Here is a 24,974-nt window from a genome sequence, read left to right on the forward strand (position 1 = left end):
TTTGTTTGTTTTGTTTATCATTATTACTGTTGCTACAATCATTGTTGCTGTTGTATTGCTATTATGGGTATCACTGTTGTTTTTACTGTTGCTGCTACTGCTGTTGTTACTGTCCAGTTAAATCTTATTTATATAGCAACAAATGACGGTGCCTCAGGACCCTACAATAATATAGAGAAGACAGAAAAAACCCAACTATCAGATGAGCTCCTATGAGCAAGCTCTTTGGTGACTGGAAAAGTTGTGTAACGCTGATTGCTTCTATCATGCAAGCCCATAGTCAGCATCATCTAAACTGAAGTTAATGTTCCCTTTCAGGCGGCATGACAATGACACATAAGCACTCTTTCTTCAGCATCAACATTTTCTCTCTGGCTTAAACACTGAACCAGAAGAGAGATTGATTGGTTGGTCTCTTAAACATTCTGCCAATTTAACATTTGTTATTAAACCCCTTTAATTAAAAATAAACATGATATTTGTGACCAGAAAAGGGGTGATACTTTAGGGAATGAGGACAGCTCGGGATCCATGGTGGTAGCAAACAGCACTCTGGAGGCATTTCACCCTGGTGACACCAAATTTTTCTTTATAGTTTTATGATGCAGTTTAGTACAATATAGTATGATGACACAACAGGAAAAAAATATTATTAAGATTATTATCACCATTTGAGACCTCAACAAAATTCTGGATCGCTGCATGTCTAACAAATACTGAACCTATGTGTGGCTTTTTAAAAATCACCATTTTTTTTAATACAAAACACATAAAACAAGATTTATTGGTCATATTTCTGTTTTCATAAAGTCAATATTCCAACAATGGTGCCTTATAAATACAAGAACAGTTGGTAAGAATCAATGCAACCCCCTCAAACCCACACACATCCGTCTTACACTTTAGGGCAGCAAAAATAACACTTCATTGCTTTCATTTATTTAGTTAAGACTCTATGTCTTGCTGATCACTTCATGACTGCATCTCAGTCTAGTCAAATGCTATTCTGGCTTTCTTTCATTACCTTTTTTTATTCAAAGCTAAAAATATATAAAGCCTCTGGATACATAGGTTACTTTTACATATAAACAGAAAGGACTAAGTAACAGAATCCCTTGCAATTTTATCAACTCCAGAGTAGACCCCAAATCAAAGGATCAAAGGGGGAAAAAAATCTTCCATTCGCCGACAGGAATGCCAGTAAAAACATGATTGCAAAGCACTCATTCTCCCCTGTGGTGCATGTTGCTATATTTGCCATGAGTGGACCAGAGAGGCTGGGAAAGACGAGGAGTCAACCTCAATTAGGAGTTGGAGTTGTTGGGATCTTTCTCCTGCCTTTGTCCTCCTCTCATCTCCCACAAGAGACTATGGGGTGAGAGTACTCAAGATGAACTATATCTATGTAAGATTAAATATTTGTGTGAGTGCATGTGTTATTTTTGTTTTTATGTCCAGAAGAGTTGTTTTTCCCAGTACTTCTTACTTTTAAGGTGAACGGTGTAAAAAGAGTCATTGTGGGGATATATCTGTGGTTGTGAAAAGAGTTCCGGTCCTATAGAAAAGTTTATGGGAAAACGCTCCTGGGACTTGGAACAAAACACCAAGTCGATTTTCTAATTTCTCAGGTATAGAAAGGAGAATGCTCCAGAGTTTGTTCAATTATTAATCACAAGTCAATACCCAATGAGCACGCAGTTTTCACAGTCAGATCCACTGCCTTAGTTCTTTTTCCTGGTTGTCAAAACACTAAGAAACCCTCAAATTCACTGCCTGTACTAAATGAAATTGCAAAAGCTATCATAACAAATTGGAAAATAATGCTCGGTGGAACATTTTGTGGTTACTGATTCAGCAGCAGTCAGTTCGATAAAGTATCTGAAATGCATAGCTTTCATGTACATCATGTATCATAGCAACCAAAGCATTTCAGCAGATAAAACACTAATAATTCAAGCACTCTTGCCTTGGAGTTTTCAGCCAGCCAAGAAAGCTTTGCTGTCCAGTTCAATTTATTAGGGATAACAAGTAACAAGTTTCCAAATTAATTCTATTGACACCTTAAATGAACTGAATTTTTGGTTTATGAAGGAAAAATAAACTCGACTCCTCAGATACACTGGTCTCTATTTACCTAACCAACCTTTACATAGTATTCACTAAAGTCTAAGGAGCTTGGAAAGAAAAGCGTCAGGACTTCTTTGAGTTGCTTGAAGACGTTTCACCTCTCACCCGAGAAGCTTCTTCAGTTCTAAGGTCAAATGGTGGAGAGTCCCAGATTTAAACCCAGTGGGAGTTTCCCCCCAAAGAGGGACAAAGGACCCCCTGATGATCCTCTACCTAATCACATGAGCCAAGGTCTGAAAGCGGGTGTGGGTCACAATCAGCCAGGGTTTCGGGTGAGCTCATTGTGAAACCTAACCACACCCTATCATGTGATTTCCTGAGGTCAGATGGCCCAGGGTGTGAGTGGGCGTTAAGGCGTCTGGGGAGGGAACTCAAAACTGGATTATAGATGGCAGACAGCTGGTGTCGTAAACCACCGCCTCTGTTCAAAGATGGTCGCTCACAGTGGACATAGATGGCTTCTTTCACTCCTCTTTCAAACCATCTGTCCTCTCTGTCCAAAATGTGAACGTTGGCATCCTCGAAAGAGTGACCTTTGTCCTTTAGATGCAGATGGACTGCTGAGTCTTGTCCCGTGGAGGTGGCTCTTCTATGTTGTTCCATGCGCTTGTGAAGTGGCTGTTTGGTCTCTCCGATGTAGAGGTCTGGGCATTCCTCACTGCACTGTACAGCATACACCACATTGTTAAGTTTGTGTTTAGGAGTTTTGTCTTTCGGGTGAACCAGTTTCTGTCTGAGTGTGTTGCTGGGTCTGAAGTACACTGGGATGTCGTGCTTGGAGAAAACTCTCCTGAGTTTCTCCGATACACCGGCTACATAGGGGATGACAATGTTGTTGTGTCTGTCTTTCTTATCCTCCCTCGCTAGTGTCTGATCTTCTTTTCTGTGCATCTTTGCTGACTTTATAAACGTATTCACTTAAGAATGCTTAAATGAGGCACAGCTCCACATGGCTTAACATTAGCATGGCTTGGCACATCGCTAGTTTTACAGTTATATATGTACATTACATAGTTTTTCAAATTATATTTTTCAACTATATTTTAAGCAACATAGGCATCTTAGATTAAAAAGTAGCAAAAGACAGCTGCTTGTTTAGGTCACTGAATAATAACAGTCAACCTATATGCTGTGAAGCTAATGCACAGGCCCGGGTTTGAATACGCCCAGAAGCCATTACGTTTCATCTTCTCCTGGTCTTTCTCCTAGTTTTCCTAGCTTTTCTCCATTGTTATATTGCAACAAAGACCGAAAAGCCTAAATAAAAGTGGCTAAAAAGATATCCAGCTCAACTCTGTATTTTAAAAATGTTACAAAATGCTAGAAGCTAACTAGCTTAGCCACAGGAAATAACAGATTCTTCTATTTGGCATAGGAGCAGCATGGAAGTAGTACACAAGCTGTTGACATTTACAGTTAGGTCCACAAATATTTGGACAATGGCACAATTTTTGTACATTCCCCTCTGTACAACACCACACTGTATTTTGAATAAGAGAATCAAGATGTGATTTAAGTGCAGGCTTTGAATATTAACTGAAGTGGTTTAAGAAAAGTACAGTTGTGGTCAAAAGTTTACATACACTTGTAAAGAATATAATATAATGGCTCTACCGAGTGTCCCGTTATTTCTAAAACTCTGATTTTTCTCTGATAGAGTGATTGGAACAGATACTTCTTTGTCACAAAAAACATTCATGAAGTTTGGTTCTTTAATGACTTTATTATGGGTTAACAGAAAAAAGTGATCACATTTACTGGGTCAAAAATATACATACAGCAACATGAATTAGCAATTTTGGTGACTTACAAAGTTGTCAGTGAACTGAGCTTCATAGCATGGCCTCTTAACTTGTGAGTGATTATGAGTGACTACAGCTGCTGACTTCTCTTAGGCCAGTTAAATAGGGCTCATTGGATACAAACGCCCACAAACGCTACAATGGGAAAGTCAAAGGAGCTTAGCATGGATCTGAAAAAGCGAATTATTAACTTGAACAAGTCAGGAAAGTCACTTGGGGCCATTTCAAAGCAGCTGCATGTCCCAAGAGCAACAGTGCAAACAATTGTTTGTAAGTATAAAGTGCATGGCACTGTTTTGTCACTGCCAAGATCAGGAAGAAAACGCAAGCTATCACCTGCTGCTGAGAGAAAATTGGTCAGGAGGATGAAGAGTCAACCAAGAATCACCAAAAAGCAGATCTGCCAAGAATTAGAAGCTGCTGGAACACAGGTGTTATTGTCCACAGTCATACGTGTTTTGCATCTCCATGGACTGAGAGGCTGCCGTGCAAGAAGGAAGCCCTAGCTCCAAAAGCAGCACCTTAAGGTTCGAATGAAGTTTGCTGCTGATCACATGGACAAAGATAAGACCTTCTGGTGGAAAGTTCTGTGGTCAGACAAAACAAAAATTGAGCTTTTTGGCCACAATGCCCAGCGATATGTTTGGAGGAGAAAAGGTGAGGCCTTTGACCCCAAGAACACCATGCCTACAGCCAAGCATGGTGGTGGGAGTATTATGCTGTGGGGCTGTTTTGCTGCCAATGGAACTGGTGATTTACAGAGAGTAAATGGGATAATGAAGAAGGAGGATTACCTTCACATTCTTCAACATAACCTAAAATCATCAGCACGAAGGTTGGGTCTTGGGCACAGTTGGGTGTTCCAACAGGACAATGATCCCAAACACACATCAAAAGTGGTAAAGGAATGGCTAAGTCAGGCTAGAATAAGGGTTTTAGAATGGCCTTCCCAAAGTCCTGACTTAAACCCCATTGAAAACATGTGGACAATGCTGAACAGCATTGTCCACATGTTTTCAAGTCCATGTCAGAAAGCTATCAAATTTAACTGAACTGCACCAATTCTGTGAAGAGGAGTGGTCAAAGATTCAACCAGAAGCTTGTGGATGGCTACCAAAAGCGCCTAATTGAAGTGAAAATGGCTAAGGGACATGTAACCAAATATTAGCACTGCTGTATGTATATTTTTGACCCAGCAGATGTGATCACTTTTTTCTGTTAACCCATAATAAAGTCATAAAAGAACCAAACTTCATGAATGTTTTTTGTGACAAAGAAGTATCTGTTCCAATCACTCTATCAGAGAAAAATCAGAGTTTTAGAAATAACGGGACACTCGGTAGAGCCATTATATTATATTCTTTACAAGTGTATGTAAACTTTTGACCACAACTGTATTTCAGGTTACATGTCATGCATTGTCCCCCGTTTTAAGAGACTCAAAATTAATTGGATGAACAAACATTTTTTTAAAATACAAGGATTATTTTTAATACTTGAATAAAAATTCTTTGCAGTCAATTACTCCCAGAAGTACAGAACTCATCAACATTACCAAATGCTGTGTTTCCACCCTTGAGATGCTCTCATCAAGAGTGAAAGTCTTGGGTTTCACTCAAGAGTTTCACAAGAGAGAATGCCAAGAGTCCCAAAAGTTATTATCCATATGGATGCAGTTTCGCAGTATTTGGCTGAATCTAATCAGAGAATATAGCCATGTACAGTTCAGAATTCATCTTGTTACTTCTATCAACAGTCGCATCAAACATAAACACTACTGGCAAGCCATACATAACATTGCCTCCACAATGTCTGGCAGATGCTTCAGATTCTCTCTACACACTTTTCTCTTCCCATCATTCTGGTACAGGCTAGTCTTGGTTTAAATCTTTCCAAATATTTATTTTTCAGAACTGTTCAGGCTCCAAAGTGTGCACCTTGCTGTTATTTGTCTTAACCATTGAAAGAATGAAATAAGCAGCTGGCCATGAAATTGCTTGTCCAATTAATTCTGTGAATGGGGCCTGTGTATCATATCTACTATCATATGTACAACATTTACTCATTTGTAATTATTAAACCCTTGCTCTTTCTCCCACAGTGTTTCTGTTCTGCTGGAGTTTTTCCTTTCCACGCCAACAGTAAATCTAACACTAAGGTTATGTGATTCTTGGAGATTCTTTCTAATGTTATAGGGTCTTTACCTTACCATATAAAAGGGCTGTCATCGTGAACTAGCCAAAATCCACCGTGCTGGTGTACAGATGGTTGATAGACATGAATGTACATTGCAAATGCTGATTTTCAAAAACATGAAAGTGGCGAATTTGCACAGTGGACTTGATTCATACTTTACATAGATACTACGCATTTTTATAACTATATTGTAGGAGAAGAAACAAAAACAAATTGGGCCAGATTTAAGAGTAGTCCGAGCTCTGAGACAGACTGATAATTTATGAATATGCTTACTGGTTCAAATGGACAACACAGCTGAACAGGAATCAACAACACATTTTGTTTGTGTGTGTTTGTTCAAACACAGTAGAGCCTCCGTACCATTTTCAGCCGTGCCTTCTGCCTTTTATAGGCAGGACTAAACTCGTTAATATTTCCATACACACACACTATCTGCTCACTGTTTACTGTAGCCTCATGTAAAGGTACAATTTGCTCACTTGAATTTGCTTCCAGCAGGAAATCTGTTTCTGGTGGTAAATATGTGGACAGATGGACAGTCAGGTAAAAAGGGGAGAGGTGTGAGGATGACTAAGATCGGCACTGCAGTCTCTTCCTGGGTGACCCTCAAACTGTGCAAACACGCAAACACATACACACCAACACACTCACGCACACACACATACATGCACACACAGCAGGCGCAGGAAGAAGGAACACACGCTTCAGAAAACTGGCACACAATCTCTAACCCTCTGCCTCTCTCTCCCTGCTGCCCTGTCTTCCTGCATCTTTGTCCTTGCACAGAAATAGCATAAATATTATTCTGAAGCTGGGAAAATCCCATGTGTCCATCTGACTGACTGACTGACACACACACACACACACACACACACACACACACACACACACACACACACACACACACACACACACACACACACACACACACACACACACACACACGTCTTTTAGGTCTATTTCATCAGCATCTTTCTCATCTCTCCTGCTTAGCTTTATGCACAGAAACTTTAAAAGGATCAGATACAGTAAATAACAATAAAAGACAGCTGGTAGAGCATTAATGTAAAAATATGCTGCTAATTTGACTTATCCGTCGATTAAAATGGGCCACACTATTGCACGCATCTCATCTGCATATTTTTTTCTTTAAATTGTGTTTTAATTTTTTCTGTTCTTGGCTGATAAAATTACATAAACATCTTACTCCAGACTGGTGGAAATGACTAAAACTTTCCCGCTGTTCCCAAAGGAAAAGATTCAGGAAAATAATGGGCTGATTAACCAGCACTATGATTAACTGACAGCTGTCACAATAAAAGTCAAATACATCAGTGTTACATCAGTTATGGAGAAAATACAGTAAAAAGAGTGTTTGTCTTCTCAGTATTGAAGAATAGCGGTGATGATGTTACATTCAAATCGTATCTTTTCTCGGTGCTCATACCTTCAGTGGCACACAAGCATGCAGGGTGTAAGACTCTGACCCACTGAGCTCCAAAACCTCCTGAGTGCAGTGCACATTGTACTCACCTTATGTGGGTCAAGACTGAAATCTCTGACTTAAAACCATTCCAGAAATAGCCGTGGGAGTAATCACCACAGAATTCATTAAGCACAGCTGGAGTGGTGAGACACGTAAAGATGAACGCTTCTGCTTTGAAATCCCCCGGGGAAAGTCTTTCTGTCCAGGACAGACTGCTGAGCGTTGCACAATCCACACAAATACACAGTGGCCTTATTGATCCATTAGACGGATTGTAACAAGTGACACTAAACATATAACACACTGTCATGGCAATTGATGGTTTAGGGAGATAAGCCCTATACACAGTAATAGGGTTAAATGTCTTCTGTTCTGCACTGATAGTGTCCTGTTATATAAATCGTTGCGGCAGCATCTATTATGAATGAAGGAAGGTTTAACGCGCTGCCATCTTCCACCTTATAAGAACACTGCTGAGATAAAAGAACGGACTTTTACCGATAGGCGCTCGCCCCGTGTCCATCTGTACATGGGTCAAACAACTAAAAATGAATGCAAAGACAGACTGAGCTGTTACACATGAGCATAACCCAGTCATTGAGGGGGGGGGGGGGGGGGGGAGTTACACACTGGCACAATACTGCGAAAGAAAAAGTCATTTTGTAACAGATGCTCAGCCAGTGTGGTAGAACGTTATCAGCATGTTTGTGGCAACACCGAGCCAGCCGTTTATTGGATCTTGTCAGATGTCTCTTCTGCCTCTCCTCTCCGTGCCATTTCTGGAAGCCACAAAGATTAAAATCACAGTGCTGCTATTGCTCCTGCCACTCTCAGTTGCCGTTTACAGACACACAGAGGTGAGATGGTGAAGCGAAGAAGTGAGAAGTGCTGGTTGTCTTCTGTCCTCCAGCCTGTGACCTGGAAAGTGACCTCAGAAGGATGTGTCCATTCCTAAAATGCATCTCAAGGAGACACAAAGCTTGCAGGAAGAGCTTCCCTTCATAGATAATCCTAACTATGGCTGCTGGAGCTGTTATGAACACTGCTTCATTTATCTTACAGAGGCTATAATACAATAGCCGTAGAGAACATAACAGACCCAGGTGGTGCACACAAGAAAATTACTTGTTATTGTCAAATGTATGTTGCCTCAGATGTTTGCGATTCCTTCTTGCCTCCTCAACTTGCATCCCAAATGGGAAGGACTAGATTGTAAGAAGATGAGGAAAAGAATAGGGGGATGGAAGTAAAAACAAGGAAGAGGAAAAGAGGGAAACATAATCATGCATATCCTCTGTCTTCGGTGTCTTCATTATTTCTCCCTCCGAGGCCTCTCCCAATGCTCTTTTGCCTTTGTTTGTTAAAACACAGTGTCATCTTATTACACTGCATTGTGTCTCAGCAAAAACACACAAGCAGCTCCCTGACAATTAACTACCCACTCTCAGCTGAGTAATGCTGCCGAGCCTCCAAAGAGACCCCTTTTTAATGTCACCAGATGACACTGTGTTATGCAAGCAAAACACTGTGACTTGATCTGCTCAGACAGTCTGATAACGGGGAAATATTGGAGTTGCGGTGGTCAATACTGCACGGAGTCTGCCAGCGTACTGAAAATGAAAATGACATCCTTCCTTTTGTTGTGCTTCAGGGTGCGGCCAGCGAGCGCTGCTGGTCTGGCATTTCCTCGCCTCATTAAGGTCTTGATTTAGACTGTCTGATGAGCTCGCAACGATCCAGCCGCACAGACTCACGGAGGCACTGTCGAAGCTACTGAGACCCCTTTTTATTAGTTAAATGGAAGCTGAAGAGGTGATTTCAATGTTGACTCATCATTTAAGGATCACTTGGAAGAAGTTTTGTGTTACTGGACTTTAAACGGGGAAGGGCCTGCCTAGGGTAAACTACGTAACAGAGATTTGGCACATCACAGGCAGTGCGAGGGCCAAACACTGTTACCATGGTAACCTTGGCACACCATATCTGGCACGAGTTTACAGTAGCGAGTGAACATGAGGGAAAAGATATGGAAAATGTATCTTGTAAATCAAAACTGTTTTACAAGATATGACACAGGGCAGGTTACCAGATGTCTCTCACACCCGCACTCATTTATTGAATAAACACAAATCTGGCAAAGCAATATTGTACGTGTGTGTGCACATAAGTGCATGTGTGTATAAAAACAAGAAAACATTAAAGAGAGAATCTCAATGATCCCCTATGGGAAAGCATTTGGCAAGAGTAGGGACAAAGAACTCCCTTACTCTACTACTTTTGCATTGTTATACACTAGCTGCCACTTCAACTTGTTCAACTGCTCAATAACATGAATATCCAATCAGCCAATCACATTGCACAAATTCCACACAAGTATAGTTGTTGACAGGCTGGTCTAAGTATTTCATAAACTCAAAAAAAAATGCAAGCACATAGGAAGGCAATAACTACTCATTACAACCAAGGTATGCACAAGATCATCTCTGAATGCACAAGAAATTGAACTTTGAAGCAGATGGGCTACAACAGCAGAAGACTACACTAGGTATCACTTCTGTCAGTTAAGAGTGGGATCCATCCTGGGGTTCAAGCTGCTGCTGATGGTGTAACAGTGTAGGGGTTATTTTCTTGGCACACTCTGGGCCTTTTAGTACCAACTAAGCATCATTTAAACACTACAACCTACCCGAGTATTGTTACAGATCATATCCATCCTTTTATGATCACACCGTGCCCATCTTTTAGCAGTCATAAAGCTCAAATCATCTCAAACTGGTTTCTCAAACTGTCCTTTTGGGATGTGTTGGAACAGGAGATTCTCAGTATGTACAGCAGACGAATCTGTAGCATCTGTGTGATGCCATCATGTCAAATCTCTGGAATGTTTTCAGCACCTTGTTGAATCTGTGCCACGAAGAATTAAGGTAAATGGGGTCCAACAGATATTAGCAAGGTATACCTAGTGAGTACCTAATGGCTGATGAACATACTTTAATTTCATTTTGCGTTCAAAGTTTGCATTAATAGAATTTTCATCAAATTCAATCAATGTCTATTTGACTGTGGCTGCTTCAAATCAAAAAAACATCATCACCGCCTTGTAGGAGGAGAATCACAGTCAAGTTGAAACTTAAAACACTTTCCCGTCATCATCTATTCCTTCTCACTCCCAATCCTCTCTCCTCCTCATCCTCTTCTCTCTATGTTGCAGAGTTTTAATGAGAGCTCTTTGTCTAGAACGCACACTTTGGCAATCCTCTTAACAGTGAAACAGAAGAAAGTCTCACAACCCTCTGTATTTAGGGGTGCTAACTGGCGCACAGATTAAAAAAGCCTTCTGGGCATGGCTGTTAAGGCCCTACAATTCAATTTGACAAGCTACCAATTCCCCCCAGAACAGTAACAACCAGTATATTTGACAGTGTGAGACTTTAATGACCTTTGAAACCCATAAATAGCACTGCGAAATCTGCTGAAATTGAAAACACTACCTGCTCTAAGATAATATGATTCATACTATTTGACTATGTGACATTTTGCTGTAAGGCAAATTTGCTATAAAATTTGCTATAAATACCACAGATGCCTTTTTTATGAAAAGCTCTGCCATGTCATTGCTTTAATCATTTGTATATACGGTACAAGACTGAGGGGTGGGGGGTTAATCATCGAGCGCAGATGCAATCAGATAACATAAAACGCACATCGACACTGCCCAGAGGAGCCGTTACCATGATAACAAAATGGAAATGGCCCACTTTGTTGCTACAGTGGTTGAGCGAGAAGGTGGGAGAAAGGAAAGGGAGACAGACAGACAGCGGGAAAATGAAGGAGGGCGGTGGCAACAGAGAGACCCGGTATTCAATAGTGGGGGGGAGACTGGGCATTTTTGACTGTGAAGCAGAGACAGAATTACACATAATTATCCAGGCCAGCTAAGCTTCCACTCTTGGTGTAATTAATGCCATTGAGCTGAAAGAGGGTTTTTTTAAAATCGCTGATATATTAAAAGAATGTTTCCGTGATTTCTCCACATTCAACTATTCTAATTAGCCCCAAGCAGATACTCTCTTTTCTTCAAGCTTGATAACTGTGAAGCGATGGCTTAAATCAAGTTTGAAGTGAAACTGAAAGGCCTGCTGTGGGATTTTGATGTCAATCAAGGAACTACTTGAGAAATTTCGGTTGCCAAATAGTTTCGTCAGACATTTGAAGTGAAACTTGGATGCTCTCCCTGATTTAGCGTTTCACTTTGTTATTCATCTGGGAGCAAAAAGGAAAAAAAAGTGTTGGCTGTGAAAAAAAAAAAAAAAAAAAAAAATTCTTTTCAAATAGCTCAAGGTATAATATACAACAGAATGACTTCTTTCTCTTTTTTATTTTGCATTTCTTTTTTTTCCAACTTAACTTTTTAGAATTCATGAGAGCTCATAATGGAGACTCCTCACCATCTTGTAATTCTAAATACTTAAATAAGGACCCAAACTTTCAGTTTTATTTCATGCAAATGTGACAGAGTAAATACAACACCCACAGGGATGTTTCCAAAAAGAAAATATATATATCAGAGTGAAGCAACAAAGCTTGGGTGTTGTTTGTAGAGCAACCAAAACATGATTTAATGAATTAACATATTTAGGCCATCTTCACACGCCAAGCACAGTGGGGCAGGAGGCCCCTTCAGATCTCAACAGCTTAAGAGCAGCGCTGCGTCTCAGCCTGCTGTTGTGTAAGATGTTTATTGTTTTGGGGCTCCCCATCAGGAGCCGCGCAGGTCTCTCCGTCATGTTCCAACGCCCCCACGCTTCTGCTCCTTGATTGGTTAATGAGGTCCACAGCTCCGTTCAGAGCTGAGGAACTGATTGGCTCTACACCTACACCATCACGGCAGTCTCTTTGGAGGCATATCGGCCCTCGTATTGCTAACTGACACATACGTGTCGCCCACAGGGGTAGCAAATGTACCAACTGAGCAGTGGAGGAACCCACATCCAGTGCGCTCATCTGACAAAGTGAAAACGATATCATCCCTTGATGAGAAGTAAAACAGTCGCCGGGTCGGGACTGAGAGTGGGCAAACTGGATGCAGTTGGTATGCAAATGTATTCCAATCACAACAAAAGCCACACTGGTTGCTATTATGGAGACACCACCATGAAAGTAAAGCACTACAGACAACATGGAGATTAGACAAAGCAACATGCACGCCTTTCTAAGGAAAGCAGTGGATATAAATGGGAGGAATGTTGCTTTTGGAGATCAATGCATAAAATCAATTCTTTATGCACAGACGGAAAGCTGCTTTCAGCTGCTCCCTTATTCACAAGGGGTCACCTCAGAAGCTAGCTCTGCATTGCATCCTGACGCAACCCCAAAGTGATTTCTGTTTTAAAGTGGAGATCTTTCCTTGTCAGGTGAATGTGTAAATCGCTACACCGGCTTTATGCACAGACAATGACTTCAAAGTTATCTAGCTGTGGGTCAGGCGTAAGTCACTTTTTAAGGCAAACTCACACATTTTTCTCTTGTATGAAGCTCGAATTTTGTCTTTTGCTATCTTTGCTTTCTAGTTAAATGCAGGTTTACCAAACATAAGGTGATATAGTTCCCCTCATAGCCAAACAGTTTACAGGAAGAGTGCCAACAACACTTGGTTCAAATTTTTAGCATCTTTCTATCATTTAGGAAAAAAAGACAAGCACAAAAAGAACAGGATGTGTGGAAAGATTTCAAAGAACACGTGACTCGTCTCTTTTGTTTACTCTAACTTTAACATTAAATACAAAGTTATATGTTTTTTTACACATCATTATTGTTGACTGTTTTTGGTCATCTTTCAAACAAAGAAGGCATGTAGGTGGATGGTTGCAGAGCCTGATTGGTTTACCAGCATGCCAATACAATCAGCTGATATTAGCCATTTGATATTAGCTGTTGGTAGTGGCATTCATAAAGACTAATGAATGAATGAAAAGTGAAAAAAAATAAAGAAGATATTGGAGAAATCTCACCCCAACTATGACACGAGTGTTGATCTTGCATTGATTGTCCACCAGGGGGCGCTCTGGTGGACAATCAATGCAAGATCATTGATCAGATTTTTTAAAATACATAACATTACTTATTAGGTACTTGATAAATATGCGTTAAATGAAGCTTATTATATTAATTATGTTAAAATATGTCATTCAAATGAATCTAAAATTTACATAAAACTCATGTAAACATGTTGCCTAAGGGATTGCTAAAGTAGTAGTACTGGTATCTGGGAGGTATCTGACTGATATTTGTCACATTTCTAACAGTATGATTGTGCTAAATGTTAATTTGCCATTTCTTGATCTAACAACAAAGACAAAGTAGCTGTGCACACTTTCCTACAACTCCGTGGATGCAAATTGTCAAAACAATTTAAAATGAAAGGATATATAATTTCCACTCACAACACCTGCTGCAATATCAGCTAGAACAGGTAGTATGTTGTTAATTAATAACAACTTCTGCACTTGAGACAGCGCTACTTGGATGTAACTTGGCCGCAGGCTACAGTCAGTCACCGCGCAGACATATTGTGCACCCCTGTTTTCGCTCTGCTCCCTTTCATCTGCTCTGAGTAGTCACACTGTTTGCTCTATCGTTGCCAAAGCTCAACAGCAAGAAGCCAAAATGTGTAAAGGGCCTCTTTGACTTAACCATCTCTTCACCCTCACACTTCCATACAATTACACATCTTCCTGTGTTTATTTAGTGTTGCACTTATGCCTTCACCTTTGCCTCCTTTTTAGCGTCCTTCCACCCTTTCTACACTGTTACCGCTTCTTTCTCTTTTTCTTCTTCTTCCAACTGCCTGTCCAGACATGGTGCTCTCCTTCCAAACATGGCTCCTCAACTCTCCAGATGGCACAGTCATTTCCACGACTTCAAAGGATGAGGAGTAGGTGGGGGGGGGGGGGGGGGGGGGGGGAGGCAAGAAGGGATAGCAGAGCCTGCGCCACGGTGGCAAGTGATCCAACAAGCTGATGCACACTCGCTCACACAGAGGACCGCTTTCAATGAGACGATCTCGTGTTGGAAAGTTCAGGGAACAGAAGAAACTGTTTAACACCGAGACATCGGGGCTGTGTCCAAGTCACATTTTGATGCTGATGTCTTCATGTTTAATACATTTTTTTCAATCCAAGCAGACGCACAAACATTCGTCACGTCATTTCCAACGCCCGTCCGCTTGTATGTTATGCACTAATGCAGCAAAACAGCCTCTTATGTATTTCTGCATTATCTATCAACAAGTGCACTCACATTACTGAATATGTTAAATGGACCAGATCATACTTTAAACAAGACAGCTGGTTTTCACTCTGCAGCTTTATCTGATTAATTCCCTTGATGCATAAATGCAATTTTTACCATCTGGGGTAAAGAACGTGTGTGACCTGTGACTAAAGCATAATCTCAGCTGTGTGTTTGCCGTAGGCACAAACAGTGTTTTCTATATATAAGTAGCAGCAGAGAACATTGTATAAGGGTAAATAAGGAAGAACAGTACAAAGAAACTAATAATAGACACGCTTTATATATTATATATATACTTTAACTCAAAATCTGAGAACACGCATAGGCGCAGCATACTGTCCCAAAAAAGTAATTGAGATTGCATTTGGTTTTATCTTTAGCATTACTTGTGGATACAATATTTACCGGAGTATACTCAGATACATACGCTCACTGGCCACGTTATTAGACACCTAGTGACTGTTCAACTGCTTGTTTAAGCAAATATTTAATCAGCCCGTCACATGCCAGTAACTCAGTGTAAGTCGAGAGGACCTGCTGAAGTTCAAACTGATCATCCGAATGGAAAAGCAAGGTGATTTAAGTGAACACAATTTGAGTGAAAGGTGACTGAGGTGAAATTGGCATGGCCTGAGTATTTCAGAAACTGCTGATGTGCAGGGATTTCCCCATAAAACCATCTCTAGCGTTTTACAGAGAATGATGGAAAAAGAAAGAATATGAATATGAGTGAGTGGAAGTTCTCTGGGTGAAAATTCATTGTTCGTGTCAGAGGTCAGAAGAGAATGGCTAGACTGCTTCAAGCTGATAGGAAGGCAACGGTAACTCAAATAATCACTCGTTACAACCAAAGAATGCAGAAGAGCAACGCACAACACATCACACCTTGAAGCAGATTTGGGCTACAGCAACAGAAGACCACACTGAGCGTCACTCCTGTCAGCTGAGGACAGGAAACTAAGGCTACAAGTCACATGGGCACAAAATTGGACAATATGGAAGGTTAGAAAAACGCTGCCTGGTTTGATGAGTCTTAATTTCTGCTGTAACATTCAGATGGTAGGGTCAGATTTGGTGCAAGTAACATGTAAGCATGGATTCATCCTTACTTCAGATTGGTGGTGGTTTAATAGGGTGGGGGTATTTTCTCGGCATGCTCTGAGCCCCTTAGTGCCAATTGAGTATCGTTTAAACACCACATCCTAATGAGTTTTACTGCAGATCATATCCTTCCTTTTATGACCACAGTGTGCCCATTTTCTGATGGTTGCTTCCAGCAAGCAATATGTCACACAGCAACTCATCAAGTTATCTCAAACTGATTAACTGAACATGACAGTGAGTTCACTGTACACCAATGGCTTCCACAGCCACCAGATCTCAATTCAGTAGAGCACCAACAGCGTGTGATGCTGTCTTATCAATATGGACCAAAATCTCTGAGGAATGTTTCAGGCACCTTAAATCTAAGCCACATGAAAACTACGAAGCTGTCAAGGTCAAACCAACTCACTAATAGCAAGGTGTAACTAATGAAGTGGCCAGTTCATGTATATTACATTCTGCCAAAATCAGTTTTTTTCCCCCCAACACAATAAATTTATGAAAAAAATAGAATGGGAATACGTAAACACAAATGGGCACAACAGGAGAGGGAGAGAAGGTACGGGGTAGTGACGTCTAGGTTGAGTGTATAATGGTGTTGGTGTGCCGAATTTAACTCAGCGCGCCCATCTGACAGGATGTATCACTGCTGATGTTTCTCCATCACAGCATTTTCCACGTACACTAACCACTGCCCTGTACAGCGCATCGTAAAGAGCGCTTTGTAAATAACAAGGTGTTTTAGGTGAGTCACATCCTGAGTGTTCCTATGGTGGCCTTAAATAAAGTAGGTTACAGTGAACGTGCGTGTTCAGGAAAACACAAGTAGATACGAGGTTGCTCAGCAAAAAAGGTATCACTTATAATCTTTTTATGAGTGATTCATTCTGCATTAATGAAATGAAAAAAAAAAAATGCATTGCGCGATAACCTCAAACAACATTACCTTTGTTATGCTTAGCAATAAACAGTCACCACACTGGGAGCTGCAGGGGTTTAGTCCCACACCTACACAGATCACTTCAGTAATAAAAACATTTATTTTGCCATAACCATACTTTGACAGGATTTGCCACTGTGTGGTAAGGATGGGTAATCACAGGAGAATTATTAAGAAAAAAAATGTTATCTGGAAGCTCTAGGCAGCCGTTAATCTGCCTGCGCCTATGAAATCATAAACTATCAGCCACGCTGGGAAAAGGATAAAGATGAAGGATTCCAGGAGTTCTGCTACATCACCTTTCCATTAACTCTCAGAGGCTGAGTGCTATGTCAGTAACACATGTCACCTTTAGCCAGCATAGATACGAGCATCACAATGACTGCCAGTGTTGTAGGAGCACAAGTATGTGACTTTACATGCCTGCCTCAGAGAAACAGCTCCACAGAGATTCCCTTCTGGAGCTCTGTGCATGAGTCTGCACTACCAAAGGGAGAAAAAAAGAACTCGTGCCTCGATTTAAAGCTTAAAGGAATCAATATTTGAACAAAAATGTATCTCAACTGTCCATTTTACTGTTCCACGTAATAACCATCATATTTTTAGTTTTCAAAAAGCAAAGCTTGTCTCGCTTGGACACTTTCAAAAACACAGTCTTTCTGCATCCGAGAACGTGTTTCTGTCAGCCTCCTCCAAGATGCATTCACTCCTCACTGACAATTAGCACTGCAAGCAGACAGCTCAGCCCGTGCACGCCATGTATATATATGAATGTTCATGCACATAACATTCCCATCTACTATAGCCTCTTAAAATGGAATGGGACGTCTGAGTTAGTGATTAGAAAATGTAAAGGTCAGGCGTGGCTGTGCAGATGTAGGACAAGGAGCATGCAGATCTTCTTGCATGACTCTGCAAAATGACTCAGTAAGTTTGGTGCAAAAATATCAACACATGCATGAGATGAAAACTATGTTAAAGTTGGTACACTTAACCATTCATCGCAGCTCATTTTATTATCACGCCAGTTTAACTGAATAGACATGAAATGTTCTATCATTGATCACTGCAGACGTTTTTTCCCCCCCACTCTTTCATCCTTATGTTATTTACATCCAAGAGTACTGGAAGTGATTCTGTGGTGCAGTGATTAAGATCCATGGTTTGAGGCAGGGCAGAGACACAAAACCCAGCCTCAGGGGTCACAAGCTAGTGTGCTCCCAGTGCCGGGCCCAAGTCTGGATAAATGGGAGGGTTTTTGCCAGGAAGGGCATCTGGTGTAAAATCTACACCAAAATAACATCTGCTACAGTAAATCCCTTGGGAAATAAGGTCCTTAAACACCGAGGTACTGATTGAGCCATGACAACACTTTAGTACTATAGTTGGATGACTGCACTAAGCAGAGATTGCCACTCTGCTTAGTGCACAGCAGCCTGGGCACTTCTTACATCAGAGTGTGCTGATGTCTCCACTGGTCGACTCCTGGTATTATTTTCTTTATTGTTAAGCAACCCAATTGGTGACTTAAGTTTTCTTTGACCCCTGTAATAACTATTAAACTTTGCTCCTACTGTAATATCTTTGTCTCCCTCCTTCATCGCCCTGTTGCCACAGTGTTGGATATCTAAGAGAGAAATCTAAAACTGGCAAAGACGGCGGGCCACGGGGGTGTTGATTTCAGGGAATATATTGCAACCTGACTCAAGAGACACAAAGTTCTCGGTCAGTGAAAAAGAAAAAAAGAAAGAAAGACGTTCAGTGTTTTCCAAATAATCAGAATAGTTCTGTCTACACTGGAAACATGTTTACAAGGGTGACGTTTGACACCCACACAGAGGGTGGTGCTGTTCAGCTGCCACACCTGTTAACAACCTGACCACTAATTGCCACGTGAGCAGCAGCTGAAAGTGGTCTTTGTTAATGAAGAACTGGAGTGCCGGTATAGAAAAGTAGCACAGAGGGATGTATTGTACAGGACAGAGGTTGCACTCAGGTCCTAGATCTAATCTGCTTGCCTTTAAGCCATACTGTCTGAGGAGTACAGGTTACTGCTTCTCAGCTAACAGTCATGGCTCTTGGACTCATTTTCTGGTATGTTTTGTTGATGTTAGCACAATTTATTCCAGTTACCTCTAAATGAGACTTTAATCTGATGGCATCGTCTGGCTATCTTACAGGGTTTCCTGTATTTCTTTACCATTTGATAGTAATGGTGGTTCACCAACTATAAAAGGTAGTTGCTTTTCTCAATTTTGACATTAAGCCTAAACTCTGCAATTTCTATATAAACTTTCTCTCACTTTACAGGCTATGGGCATAGATATGGATATATGTATCCAAATAAAGCAGAGCCACGTGACCTAGTGGATGATGGAGATGATGACATTTTGACCTCGGATCAGGGTAACCAGCAGGCTGCAGACAACCAGCAAGCTGGATTTGTGTACAAAAGCTATAACAAACGTTCGACTAAACAGCAGCAGACTCAACAAAAACAAGCGAACCCACAAATCGCACCAAAGATAGAGGGACTTGTTAATGGTGAGACAAGACAATGGGGGCTAGTAAACCTTAATGAGCCACTCCTATTCCCTTGAAAGTCCAGCTCTGAGGTAGCTAACCCAGCAAAGCCCAAATTAGCTGCTGTAATGCCTCGCTCTGCGTCATTTGTTTATGCAAGCACTATGCCCCTCTCGACAAGCACTGGTCAAACTGCATACTATGAGCCTGCTTCATCCTCAACCTTTCAGGCTGTGGCACCTCGCAGCTATGAGTCCTGGCAGCCTGAACCAGTGAGCAATGGTAATGGGGTGGCTGATTCAGGTTTTGATTACCCAGGCCAGGACGTCGGCACAGTCTCCAGTGGATATAGCTATCGTTCAAGAAAGAAACCCAGTCTTGTGTTTGAGGAAGTATTTCGGTATCCCTCTGAAAACTCCCAGCCTCAAAGTACTGGTCCTGGCACTAATGATTATGGCAGATTACATGAGCAGGGGGTCTGCAACTGGGCAAACCTTCACATCAGTGAAGCCATCCTCTCCGAGTAACGTACGAGCCCAGCCTTTCTCTCAGTCTTGGAGGGGGGTTCTTGCTTTTTCGAAGTTCTTTGGAGGCAGGAAGCTTAAATTTAATAAGATGCTCCCCCGGCCACAAAATGCAGTGTTCAGCCCCCTGTGGGTCCAGGTTCCCTCAAGGGTCAAGGTTTACCAGAGTGTCATGGCTCCGTCAAGAGGTTATCAACCGATCTTTCATAACCCACATCCTTCAAGATATATTGTCCGGTCCAGAAGCAGCTACCAGAGAGGAAGGTATGTCCAAAGCAAAACCAGATACACTCCGGATTATCCTCCCAATGGCATGGAAGGTGTCGAACGGCCTGCACAGAGCTAATCAGCCGAACTGTTTGGCATGGGAGTACACTCAAAGATATGCTCGTGCTTATTTCAAACAAAACTTGGAAAATGCTGACCATTGAAATGGTTGTCCAGGATATTAAAACTAAATGTTTAATGTTTGAAATACTCTAACAGTTCAAAGTTTCTGATCTGCAAATACTAACTTCTGCTTTCTTGCTTGCAGATGTGCTCTTTGACAAAAATAAACCTTTTTATGTTTAAAGTGTTTACTTTCCAGGCTGTTTTTATATTAAAATATATATATATATATATATATTTCTCTTCATACTACTATACCTCAAACGATCACTATTGCGCAACTGCTAATGCTGAAAGTGGCTGTATTGCGCTTAACTTGTCTCTTCAGGCAAATTGTGACTGTCAGTTAAGGGGTGTGTGCCTATATACTGAGTCTATGGCTCCACCAAAAAATGCATCAGTGCAGACATGCAGGTGGTTTACCTTGGCATTGAAATCCTTGTTTCCCAAAGCCCCTGCAACAAAAAGACGGGGAAAGCTAAGCAAGTTGGATTCACTTTATTCCATATTGATTAAAACTAGTTAATGACATGCATTCAATTCGATGAAAGCTTGACTACAAAATGCCACAGGTACATTTAAACTTGAACACTGCAAATGGCAGTGACCGAGGATATTACGCTGTGTGTGTGCATGAGTGACACTTACCAAATGAAGTCTGTACAGTGACTGCAGAACGTCGGCTGCTTGAAAAATCTCGCAGTAAACTTGTGATTTTTCACTTCATGCACGTTTTTCTGCCGCAAAGCACCTTTGCGGGCGAATCTGTTCCCAACCCCAGCTGAATCATTATAATGTAAAAGATGGTCAGCCATAATTGGGGAAGGGGGAGGAGGAAAAACCCCAAATTAAAAACAAAAACTACACAATCAAGTTTGTGTTGTCCCGACCGATTTCTTTTGAGTGATTATCCCTGTCTCTTCACAGCTCTGGACAAGTGCTGGAGCTTTGCCTGCTGTAGACGGACCGCACGCCTTCCCTCTGCCTGGACCACAGCTGAGCGCTTCTTTTTCATTCGGAGTGACGTCGGAGAAGCCCGCCTTCACGTACCGTGGGAATATTTCACTCCAAGTTCAGCGCACGATTAATCAGAGGCGATTCTTGCATAATATATGCAAAGAAATTAAAGAAGCAAAAGGTGTATTTTTTATGTGTTGGAAGACAATTTTATTTTCTAGCAAAGTAAAAACATATGCTCACTAATGGTACATCAGAATGGGTCAACTATATTTAATTATCCCTAAAAGAATGCGCAAAGTGCACTCTCTATGGATTCGATTTTCTGTAAGCACCCAACTATTTCCTTATTTGCTGTACTTGTTAAAAACGACTCTATACCATCAGCTGGGATTCTGAAAAGTTTCACCAGTGCTAAATAAAAACAAAAGAAAAGAAAAAAAGCTAGGAAATGGCTTTACTATTCTGCTCCTTTTTACACTGGAGTAAGAAAAACATACGAGGATCACTTGAAGGAAACGTCCATCACTTACTGAATGCAAATAAAACTGCGGGCGTTTAGCGCCATCGTGTGGACTTGAGCTAGATCTGATACATCCGTGGCTACAGTGCAGAAAGATTTGACTGCATTTGATACCACTCGGCCTGAGATATATATATATATATATATATATATATATATATATATATATATATATATATATATATATATATATATATATATATATATATATATATATATATAGATATATGTATATATATATATATAGATATATGTATATCTATATATATATATATAGATATATATATATTCATTCATTCATGCCACAGGCAAAAATCTCCTTTAAGAATAGACTTTATAGACGTATCTTAAAACAAGCTGGAAAATAAAGGTGTGAGCAAACCAGAGACCACGAGCTGCATATAAATGATTGAATAAACTTATTAAGCTGTAAAATGCCAGGGACAAATATGTACACATACTTACGTACGTTTACGGACGCAAAGGAGACGTGTTTCTATGGCAACATGGAGACGCTGCATGTCTGCGGAAAACGGATGTTGCGTAGCTGGAGGACGCTAAAGTTTTGAACCGTTTTGAGCGGCGGAATCAGTGCTCAGGGGACGCCGCTTTTTGGTTAAGTTTTTACATGTTCACTAAACAGTGTGCCCTGTTTTAGCGCGTTCTCGTTCTGCTCGTGAAAGCCAAACGAAACCGTAAGAGAGGAAAGGACGAGCGTTACGTTTGCTCGCTTTAGCTCGGCTAACGGTATTTGCAACATGTTTGCTAATGCACTGCTCGAGTCCCAGTCAAGTAGCTAATAATTAGAGTTTCGGTTTTTTAAATATGCTGGTTATTTTAGTTAATGTTAGCATGCTGCCATGTGTCGTAAGGTTTCCGCTTTGGATCACTGTTTAACTAATGTTAATATATGTAGTGTTTGTCAACAAAGCAGCACAGCGTACTCGTTGTTAGTGTCTTTTTTCACTTGCATACTTCTTATAGATCACCATGAGCAAATATGAGCTGTCATCGGAGAGACTGGACACTGAGTTTGACCATTTTCTGCTGGACATGAAGCCATATGTCCTCAAACACCCAAGCAAGACAGGTGAGCCGTTATTGCCTATGCATTACGCTTCAAACCGGGTTTAAATGGTAAATGGATTGGTACTTGAATAGTCATTCTTCTGAATTTAATTCTGCTCAAAGTGCTTACAACTACAAGTCTCAGTCACCCAATAACACACACGGTCATACAGGGCTTTTATCTATGTCTAAATGCTTTAAAGCATCCATACGAGTGTGAATGTGTGTGAATGCTTTAAGCATTTAGACATAGGTAAAAGCTAGGGTTGAGTTTTTCTTCCAAGGAGTCTTCGACCTGTGGAATGACAGAGTTACCATCAGCTCGCCAGACAATCTGCTTATAATATCTGAGCCACAGTCACCCCAAGTACAAACAGCCCTAGACTAACAACCCGTAACCCGCTTTTGTTGTTGTGAATTTGCACCGAATGACAGCTGTGAATGGCTATAGCCTCCACACTACCCTGTATCTGATATGTTAGTCATGTCATTCAGTTTTCAATTCCATTTTATTTATGCATCACTAATTAATATCAGCAGTCACCTCAAGGTGCTTACATGGTAATATAAAAGACTTACAATATAAAAAAGAAACCCCAACAATCAGCCGTCCCCTGTGAGCAAGCACTTGGTAGTGGGAAGGAAAACCTCCCTTTTAAAAGAACGATGCCTCCAGCTGCAACTAGTTGGGGGTTGAAGGGAAAGACGAGAGACAGGACAAAAGGCAAGCAATGAGAGAGAGCCAAAGTTGAATAATTACTAATGATTAAATATAATAGTGATGTATAAACGCTATTGCAAAAAAAAAAGTTATTACATCATGGTTAGTGATCCTTTCTCTCCTTGTCTTCTCAGAGCGTCAGCGCTGTGCCCAATGGATAAAGAAGCTGTGCGACCCAGCCACATGTGGTTCAGGTCTGATTGGTCGCAAGAACCGCAACATGTATGCCCGTTTGCTCCTTCAGATGCTCAAAAGAGGGGTCCTGGATGGGCCTTTCACCAGCAAACCAGAGCCAGGAAGCCTTAAAACACTTCCTACATACATGGTAAGAGTTATTGCTTCAACAAGTCGTATATTTTCCTGTGCTGACAACTGGTTTTAACCACTTCAGAAAGTTTGAAAACTGTCACCCATTCATTTCAACGAGTGAGTGTGTCCAAACCTTTGACTGGTACTTTATATGCACTATTGCAGTGGATTGTTTAAACAGAGAGTTTATAACTAGCCAACCGAACCTTCATCTTCTGAACCTTGTACTTAATTTTAATTTCTAGTCCATCTACTTTGATGAGCCACTGAGCAGCCTGAGTGTGGAGCACGGTGTTAGAAGCCTGCCCGACTGGGTGACGGGGGAGCTGAGTGGCTGTTCTGATGACAGTTTAACAATGGATCTGTTTAAGGACAAACCCAGTTCTACACCTGTTAAAGATCATCACAGGTATTGTCAATGAAGATGACCTACAAGGTCTAATTGTGTTGGAGTATATGTATAACAGGGGTAGGCAACCTTTTTGGTGACGAGTGCCATCTAAAATTTCCTCAGAAGTCAATGTGCCATATTAGCAATTAGCAATAAATTTAATAACGCTCTATATTAACAGTTACTGCGCTGAGCGGAGAGCTCCTGAAGCATTTGAAGTGTCGGAATGTGGAAATTTCAACATCGCTTGAAAAAAACTGCCAGCTATCAACGTCCCTCTCACCACTAGGCTAAGTGATTTTTAGCCAATTACAAGTTGAATCTGGTAGTTGGGGTTGTTAGCTAAGATACCATCATTAAGACGCGGCACAACTAATGTGTCTATGCGAGCTAATTTGCGATGTGCACCGCTGGCCCGGCCATTTATTTTTTAATGCACCCTCTCAGATTAATTCACTGCATGTCGTGCCCAGGGCTGGACTGGGACAAAAACATCAGCCCGGGCATTTTGACTAAAGACCGGCCCACCAGGTATTATAGGAAAAGCCATAAAGCCTTTGAATAAAAACAAATGCTGTTGTGACAGTGATTTACACTGTCTTGTTGACATATGTATA

At 41.0% G+C, this 24,974-nt stretch overlaps 2 protein-coding genes and 1 long non-coding RNA gene across 12 annotated transcripts in view; 2 read left to right on the top strand and 1 right to left on the bottom strand.

Moving 5' to 3' along the window:
• Nucleotides 1–21,374, bottom strand: part of prkcab (protein kinase C, alpha, b) — a 117,928-nt gene extending 96,554 nt beyond the window's left edge. For both annotated transcript variants that reach the window (XM_026165054.2, XM_026165053.2), the window contains exons 1-2: nt 21,037–21,374; nt 20,812–20,843 (exon numbers count right to left, since the gene is read on the bottom strand). In XM_026165054.2, the coding sequence (XP_026020839.1) occupies nt 20,812–20,843; nt 21,037–21,203 (199 nt within the window). In that variant the 5' untranslated portion in view covers nt 21,204–21,374. The remainder of the gene's footprint in view (nt 1–20,811; nt 20,844–21,036) is intronic.
• Nucleotides 18,907–21,531, top strand: LOC113020817 (uncharacterized). Its single transcript, XR_003272237.2, has 4 exons — nt 18,907–19,045; nt 19,132–19,187; nt 19,262–19,495; nt 21,316–21,531. It is a non-coding gene; the product is annotated as an uncharacterized LOC113020817 (long non-coding RNA).
• Nucleotides 21,532–22,347: 816 nt separating this feature from the next.
• cep112 (centrosomal protein 112) overlaps nt 22,348–24,974 on the top strand; it is a 130,338-nt gene continuing 127,711 nt past the window's right edge. For 7 of the 9 annotated variants that reach the window (XM_026165045.2, XM_080300897.1, XM_080300901.1 and 4 more), the window contains exons 1-4: nt 22,425–22,615; nt 22,853–22,958; nt 23,792–23,982; nt 24,212–24,375. In XM_026165045.2, the coding sequence (XP_026020830.1) occupies nt 22,859–22,958; nt 23,792–23,982; nt 24,212–24,375 (455 nt within the window). In that variant the 5' untranslated portion in view covers nt 22,425–22,615; nt 22,853–22,858. Of the gene's footprint in view, nt 22,616–22,852; nt 22,959–23,791; nt 23,983–24,211; nt 24,376–24,974 lie in introns of all 9 variants that reach the window. The other 2 variants (XM_026165044.2, XM_026165048.2) reach the window with 1 other exon arrangement.

Source organism: Astatotilapia calliptera, chromosome 4 (assembly GCF_964374335.1).
Source record: "Astatotilapia calliptera chromosome 4, fAstCal68.1, whole genome shotgun sequence".
In the NCBI taxonomy this organism is placed as follows: Eukaryota; Metazoa; Chordata; class Actinopteri; order Cichliformes; family Cichlidae; genus Astatotilapia; species Astatotilapia calliptera.